This window comes from Somniosus microcephalus, unplaced genomic scaffold (assembly GCF_052327205.1).
Source record: "Somniosus microcephalus isolate GS21.2 unplaced genomic scaffold, FLI_Smic_1.0 unresolved_chr6, whole genome shotgun sequence".
Classification (NCBI taxonomy): domain Eukaryota; kingdom Metazoa; phylum Chordata; class Chondrichthyes; order Squaliformes; family Somniosidae; genus Somniosus; species Somniosus microcephalus.
Genome location: NW_028225184.1, coordinates 11552757 through 11560256, shown reverse-complemented (window position 1 = coordinate 11560256; position 7500 = coordinate 11552757). Strand labels below are relative to the sequence as shown.

The window sequence follows — 7500 nt, the reverse complement described above, 5'->3', positions numbered from 1 at the left end:
CTATATATAAGACCCCCCAACCCCTCGATTAGAAGCCAGCCTGTAACTCACTCCGGGTATCTGTTATTCTATATATAAACCCCCCGAACCCCTCGATTAGATTCCAGCCTGTAACTCACTCCCGGGTATCTGTTATTCTATATATAAACCCCACCGAACCCCTCGATTAGATTCCAGCCTGTAACTCACTCCCGGGTATCTGTTATTCTATATATAAACCTCCCCGAACCCCTCGATTAGAAGCCAGCCTGTAACTCACTCCCGGGTATCTGTTATTCTATATATAAACCCCCGAACCCCTCGATTAGATTCCAGTCCGTAACTCACTCCCAGGTATCTGTTATTCTATATATAAAACCCCCGAACCCCTCGATTAGATTCCAGCCTGTAACTCACTCCCGGGTATCTGTTATTCTATATATAAACCCCCCCCGAACCCCTCGATTAGATTCCAGCCTGTAACTCACTGCCAGGTATCTGTTATTCTATATATAAACCCCCCGAACCCCTCGATTAGATTCCAGCCTGTAACTCACTCCCGGGTATCTGTTATTCTATATATAAACCCCCCGAACCCCTCAATTAGATTCCAGCCTGTAATTCACTCCCGGGTATCTGTTATTCTATATATAAACCCTCCCGAACCCCTCGATTAGATTCCAGCCTGTAACTCACTCCCGGGTATCTGTTATTCTATATATAAACCCCACCCCGAACCCCTCGATTAGATTCCAGCCTGTAACTCACTCCCAGGTATCTGTTATTCTATATATAAAACCCCCGAACCCCTCGATTAGATTCCAGCCTGTAACTCACTCCCGGGTATCTGTTATTCTATATATAACCCCCCCCCGAACCCCTCGATTAGATTCCAGCCTGTAACTCACTGCCAGGTATCTGTTATTCTATATATAAACCCCCCGAACCCCTCGATTAGATTCCAGCCTGTAACTCACTCCCGGGTATCTGTTATTCTATATATAAACCCCACCCCGAACCCCTCGATTAGATTCCAGCCTGTAACTCACTCCCGGGTATCTGTTATTCTATATATAAACCCCACCCCGAACCCCTCGATTAGATTCCAGCCTGTAACTCACTCCCGGGTATCTGTTATTCTATATATTAACCCCCCGAACCCCTCGATTAGATTCCAGCCTGTAACTCACTCCCGGGTATCTGTTATTCTATATATAAACCCCCCAAACCCCTCGATTAGATTCCAGCCTGTAACTCACTCCCGGGTATCTGTTATTCTATATATAAACCCCCCTGAACCACTCGATTAGATTCCAGCCTGTAACTCACTCCCGGGTATCTGTTATTCTATATATAAACCCCTCCGAACCCCTCGATTAGATTCCAGCCTGTAACTCACTCCCGGGTATCTGTTATTCTATATATAAACCCCCCCGAACCCCTCGATTAGATTCCAGCCTGTAACTCACACCTGGGTATCTGTTATTCTATATATAAACCCCCCGAACCCCTCGATTAGATTCCAGCCCGTAACTCACTCCCGGGTATCTGTTATTCTATATATAAACCCCCCGAACCCCTCGATTAGATTCCAGCCTGTAACACACTCCCGAGTATCTGTTATTCTAAATATAAACCCCCCGAACCCCTCGATTAGATTCCAGCCTGTAACTCACTCCCGAGTATCTGTTATTCTATATATAAACCCCCCCGAACCCCTCGATTAGATTCCAGCCTGTAACTCACTCCCGGGTATCTGTTATTCTATATATAAACCCCCCAAACCCCTCGATTAGATTCCAGCCCGTAACTCACTCCCGGGTATCTGTTATTCTATATATTAACCCCCCCGAACCCCTCGATTAGATTCCAGCCTGTAACTCACACCTGGGTATCTGTTATTCTATATATAAACCCCCCCGAACTCGATTAGATTCCAGCCTGTAACTCTCTCCCGAGTATCTGTTATTCTATATATTAACCCCCCGAACCCCTCGATTAGATTCCAGCCCGTAACTCACACCTGGGTATCTGTTATTCTATATATAAACCCCCCTGAACCACTTGATTAGATTCCAGCCTGTAACTCTGTTAGAGAGTGAGGAGTCCCCACAGTTTGTGGGGTGAGGAGATCACAGTTAGGCGGTGAAGAGATCACAGTTTGGGAGGTGAGGAGATCACAGTTGGGGAGTGAGGAGATCACAGTTTGGGAGGTGAGGAGATCACAGTTTGGGGGGTGAGGAGATCACAGTTTGGGGGGTGAGGAGATCACAGTTTGGGGGGTGAGGAGATCACAGTTTGGGGGGTGAGGAGACCACAGTTTGGGGGGTGAGGAGATCACAGTTTGGGGGGTGAGGAGATCACAGTTTGGGGGGATGAGGAGATCACAGTTTGGGGGTGAGGAGATCACAGTTTGGGGGGTGAGGAGATCACAGTTTGGGGGGTGAGGAGATCACAGTTTGGGAGGTGAGGAGATCACAGTTTGGGGGGTGAGGAGATCACAGTTTGGGGGGTGAGGAGATCACAGTTTGGGGGGTGAGGAGATCACAGTTTGGGGGGTGAGGAGATCACAGTTTGGGGGGTGAGGAGATCACAGTTTGGGGGGTGAGGAGATCACATTTTGGGAGGTGAGGAGATCACAGTTTGGGAGGCGAGGAGATCACAGTTTGGGAGGTGAGGAGATCACAGTTTGGGAGGCGAGGAGATCACAGTTTGGGGGGTGAGGAGATCGCAGTTTGGGAGGTGAGGAGACCACAGTTTGGGGGGTGAGGAGATCACAGTTTGGGAGGTGAGGAGATCACAGTTTGGGGGGTGAGGAGATCACAGTTTGGGAGGTGAGGAGATCACAGTTTGGGGGGTGAGGAGATCACAGTTTGGGAGGTGAGGAGATCACAGTTTGGGGGGTGAGGAGATCACAGTTTGGGGGGTGAGGAGATCACAGTTTGGGAGGCGAGGAGATCACAGTTTGGGGGGTGAGGAGATCACAGTTTGGGAGGCGAGGAGATCACAGTTTGGGGGGTGAGGAGATCACAGTTTGGGAGGCGAGGAGATCACAGTTTGAGAGGTGAGGAGATCACAGTTTGGGGGGTGAGGAGATCACAGTTTGGTGGGTGAGGAGATCACAGTTTGGGGAGGTGAGGAGATCACAGTTTGGGGGGTGAGGTGTCCCCACAGTTTGGGGGGTGAGGAGTTGAAATCGGCAGCAGTTGGTGATACATAGATACATAGAAGATAGGAGCAGGAGTAGGCCATTCGGCCCCTCGAGCCTGCTCCGCCATTCAATGAGATCATGGCTGATCATCCAAATTCAGTACCCTGTCCCTGCCTTCTCCCCATATCCCTTGATCCCTTTAGCCTTAAGAAATATATCCAACTCTTTCTTGAATATATTTAATGAACTGGCCTCCACCGCCCTCTGTGGCAGAGAATTCCACAGGTTCACCACTCTCTGGGTGAAGAAATTCCTCCTCATTTCAGTCCTAAATGGCTTACCCCTTATCCTTCGACTGTGACCCCTGGTTCTGGACTCCCCCGCCATCGGGAACATCCTTCCTGCATCTAGTCCTGTTAGTATTTTATAAGTTTCAATGAGATCCCCTCTCATTCTTCTAAACTCCAGCGAGTACAAGCCTAATCGACCCAATCTCTCCTCATACGTCATTCCTGCCATCCCAGGTATCAGCCTGGTGAATCTTCGCTGCACTCCCTCCGTGGCAAGAACATCCTTCCTCAGGTAAGGCGACCAAAACTGCACACAATACTCAAGGTGCGGTCTCACCAAGGCCCTGTACAACTGCAGCAAGATGATTCTGTGATGAGGCAGCAACGGTTACAGATCACACGCTGTGCCTCTCGGTGCCTTGTGAAGCAGGAGCTAATTGAGAGAAAGGCTTGGGGATTGATGCGCTTTGGGCGGTCCCCTCACTCTCTCCCGCTCTGTCTCGCTTACCGTTGAACGCACAGACACACTGTCCCATTGTGTCCTGTCCCATTCCCAGGGAAGCCTCATCAACCCAAGGCTTTGTTTTGCCCTACCCTGGGAGCTGGTCCAACTCAGGCCGTTAGAAGAGAGATATAGGGAGCCCAGAGGTAGGGAGTGGGGAGAGGGGGAACGTGGGAGAGAGCGGTGAACACAAGGGGAAAAATGAGACATTGCTAAAGAGACAGAGACAAAGTGTCATTGTCTCTGTCTCTCTCTCTCTCTCTGTCACTCTCTCTCTCTCTCTCTGTCTCTCTCTCTCTCTCTCTCTCTGTCTCTCTCTCTCTGTCTCTCTCTCTCTCTCTGTCACTCTCTCTCTCTCTCACTCTCTGACTCTGTCTCTCTCCCTCCATCTCTCTTTCTCTGTCTGTCTCGTTCTCTCTCTCCGTCGCTCTCTCACTCTTCTCTCTCTCACTCTCTCTCACTTTCTCTCTGTCTCTCTCTCTGTCTCTCTCTCTGTCTCTCTCTCTCTCCCCGCTCACTTTCTCTCTGTCTCTGGCTCTGGCTCTATCTCTTTCTCGCTCTCTTACTCTCTGTCTTTCTCTCTCGCTCTCATGCTCACCTTGGAGACTCCAGTGAATCGAGCACCAGAAGCTGAGACTCATCTGTCCCCATCCCATCGCGGAAAGATCTGTTCACATCAGAGAGCCTCTCAGTGCCCTCGGCCCCTCCCCCTACTCTCTCTCTCTCTCCCTCTCCCTCTCTCCCTGTCTGCCGGTCCCTCTCTCTCTCTGTCTCTCTGATACTCTCTCTCTGTCTCTCTCTCTCTGTCTCTCTCTCTCATTCTGTCTCTTTCTCTCTGTCTCTCTCTCTCTCTCTGTCTCTCTCTCTCTCCAATTCCAATTCCAATTCCAATTCCAATTAAAATGCTTTATTGGCATGAAAGTTTACAGAGAACCATATTGCCAAAGCTTACATAGCAAAAAGGTACAGTTTTCCAACATTCTGTAGGTGTCAATCGATTTGACATTTGTTGGGTACATACAATATTACTTTTAAACAATATTAATTTTAAACAGTCTTTGTACTTCATTTGGTACGTTCAATATTAATTTTAAACAGTCTTAATTTTAAACAGTCCTCAGGTTGTGACATGTTGTTACATATTTGGCCCCAAGGTATGGTCTGTCTCCTTCTCCTAGGACTAATCTCAATTTTGACAGATCATCCAATTCCTTGAAATCTGGGGTTGTTTGGCTTAGCTTGTTGAATAATATGTTTCTTGATGTGTTGAATTTTTCGCATTTTAGGAGGAAATGCATTTCTGTTTCAACCTCTCTCTCTCTGTCTCTCTCTCTCTGTCTCTCTCTCTCTCTGTCTCTTTCTCTCTCTGTCTCTTTCTCTCTGTCTCTCTCTCTGTCTCTCTCTCTCTCTCTCTCTGTCTCTCTCTCTCTGTCTCTCTCTCTCTCTCTCTGTCTCTCTCTCTCTCTCTCTGTCTCTCTCTCTCTGTCAATTCAATTCAATTCAATTCAAATGCTTTATTGGCATGAAAGTTTACAGAGAACCATATTGCCAAAGCTTACATAACAAAAAGTACAGTTTTCCAATATTCTGTAGGTGTCAAACAATTCTGACCTTCGTTGGGTACATACAATATTAATTTAAACAATATTAATTTAAACAGTCTTTGTACATCAGTGGGTACATTCAGTATTAATTTTAAACAGTCCTCAGGTTGTGACATGTTGTTACATATTTGGCCCCAAGGTATGGTCTGTCTCCTTCTCCCAGGACTAATCTTAATTTTGACAGGTCATCCAATTCCTTGAAATCTGGGGTTGTTTGGCTGAGCTTGTCAAATAATATGTTTCTTGATGTGTTGAATTTTTCGCATTTTAGGAGGAAATGCATCTCTGTCTCAACCTCGCCGGCCAGACATTGATCACATATTCTATTCTCTCTAGGCTGCCAGGATTTCTTGTATCTTCCTTTTTCAATTGCCAGTTGGTGGTCGCTTAGTCTGTACCTGGTGAGGGTCTGTCTCTGTTTTGTGTCTCTGATGGTCGAGAGATAGTCTGCCAGTTTATATTCTCTTTTTAGGGCCCGGTAACATTCTAATCTGCTTTGGCTTTTGGTTATTTTGTTCCAATGTTCCAGGTCTCTGTCTCTCTCTCTCTGTCTCTCTCATTCTCTGTCTCTTTCTCTCTGTCTCTCTCTCTCTCTCTGTCTCTCTCTCAGTCTCTCTCTCTCGGTCTCTCTCTCTCGGTCTCTCACTCTCTCTCTGTCTCTCTCTGTGTCTCTCTCACTCTCTCTCTGTCTCTCTCTGTCTCTCTGTCTCTGTCTCTCTGTCTCTCTCTCTCTGTCTCTTTCTCTCTGTCTCTCTCTCTCTCTCTGTCTCTCTCTCAGTCTCTCTCTCTCGGTCTCTCTCTCTCGGTCTCTCACTCTCTCTCTGTCTCTCTCTGTGTCTCTCTCACTCTCTCTCTGTCTCTCTCTCTCTGTCTCTCTGTCTCTCTCTCTCTGTCTCTCTCTCTGTCTCTCTCTCTCTCAGTCTCTCTCTCTCTCAGTCTCTCTCTCTCAGTCTCTCTCAATTCAATTCAAATTCAAATCGCTTTATTGGCATGATAAGGTACATCTTATGTTGCCAAAGCATCAAAATACATTTATGGTTGAACACATAAACGCAGATCTATTCATACAGTGTATAAACAGATATATCCCTGAGTGTATAAATATACATTCGTATAATTTGTATATACTCTTTTCTTAGTTTTACTGGTTATCTCTCTGTTTATGGCAAGCTGTAACATAGTGTGCCGCTAGTGTTACACAGTTTCTCTCTTCCCCTAGTAGGTATGGGAGTTTTTGGTCGTCATTCAAATTTCTGAATTCAGGGCATATTTGTGAGAATTTTTGGTAGAAATTCTCCCTGATGCCCTGATATTTTCCACAGGCTGTGAGGAAGTCTCTGTCTCTCTCTCTCTCTGTCTCTCTCTGTCTATTTCTCTCTCTCTCTCTCTGTCTGTCTCTATGTGTCTCTCTCTCTCTCTGTCAAATTCAAATTCAAATTCAAATTCAAATGCTTTATTGGCATGAAAGTTTACAGGGAACCATATTGCCAAAGCTTACATAACAAAAAGTACAGGTTTCCAACGTTCTGTAGGTGTCAAACACTTTTGACCCTCGTTGGGTACAGACAGTATTAATTTAAACAGTCGTTGACCCTCGTTGGGTGCATTCAGTATTAATTTTTAAACAGTCGTTGGGTACATTCGGTATTGATTTAAACATTTTTAGAGTATATATGCTATGGGTGTGCTCGTTAGTCACTCACTGTTCCTCAGGTTGTGACATGTTGTTACATATTGGGCACCAAGATATGGTCTGTCTCCTTCCCCCAGGACTATTCTTAATTTTGACAGGTCATCCAATTCTTTGAAATCTGGGGTTGTAAGGCTGAGCTTGTCAAAATATATGTTTCTTGTCTTGTTGAATTTTTCGCATTTTAGGAGGAAGTGCACCTCTGTCTCAACCTCGCTGGCCAGACAGTGATCACATATTCTATTTTCTTTAGGTTGCCAGGATTTCTTGTATCTTCCTTTTTC

At 46.2% G+C, this 7500-nt stretch overlaps 1 protein-coding gene across 1 annotated transcript in view; it reads right to left on the bottom strand.

Annotated features, from left to right (window-relative positions):
* LOC147087066 (immunoglobulin superfamily member 11-like) overlaps positions 1 to 4586 on the bottom strand; it is a 29275-nt gene extending 24689 nt beyond the window's left edge. Inside the window, exon 1 of the mRNA XM_085978185.1 lies at positions 4521 to 4586. Coding sequence (XP_085834311.1) covers positions 4521 to 4578 — 58 coding nt within the window. The 5' untranslated portion in view covers positions 4579 to 4586. The remainder of the gene's footprint in view (positions 1 to 4520) is intronic.
* Between the last annotated feature and the right edge of the window lie 2914 nt (positions 4587 to 7500).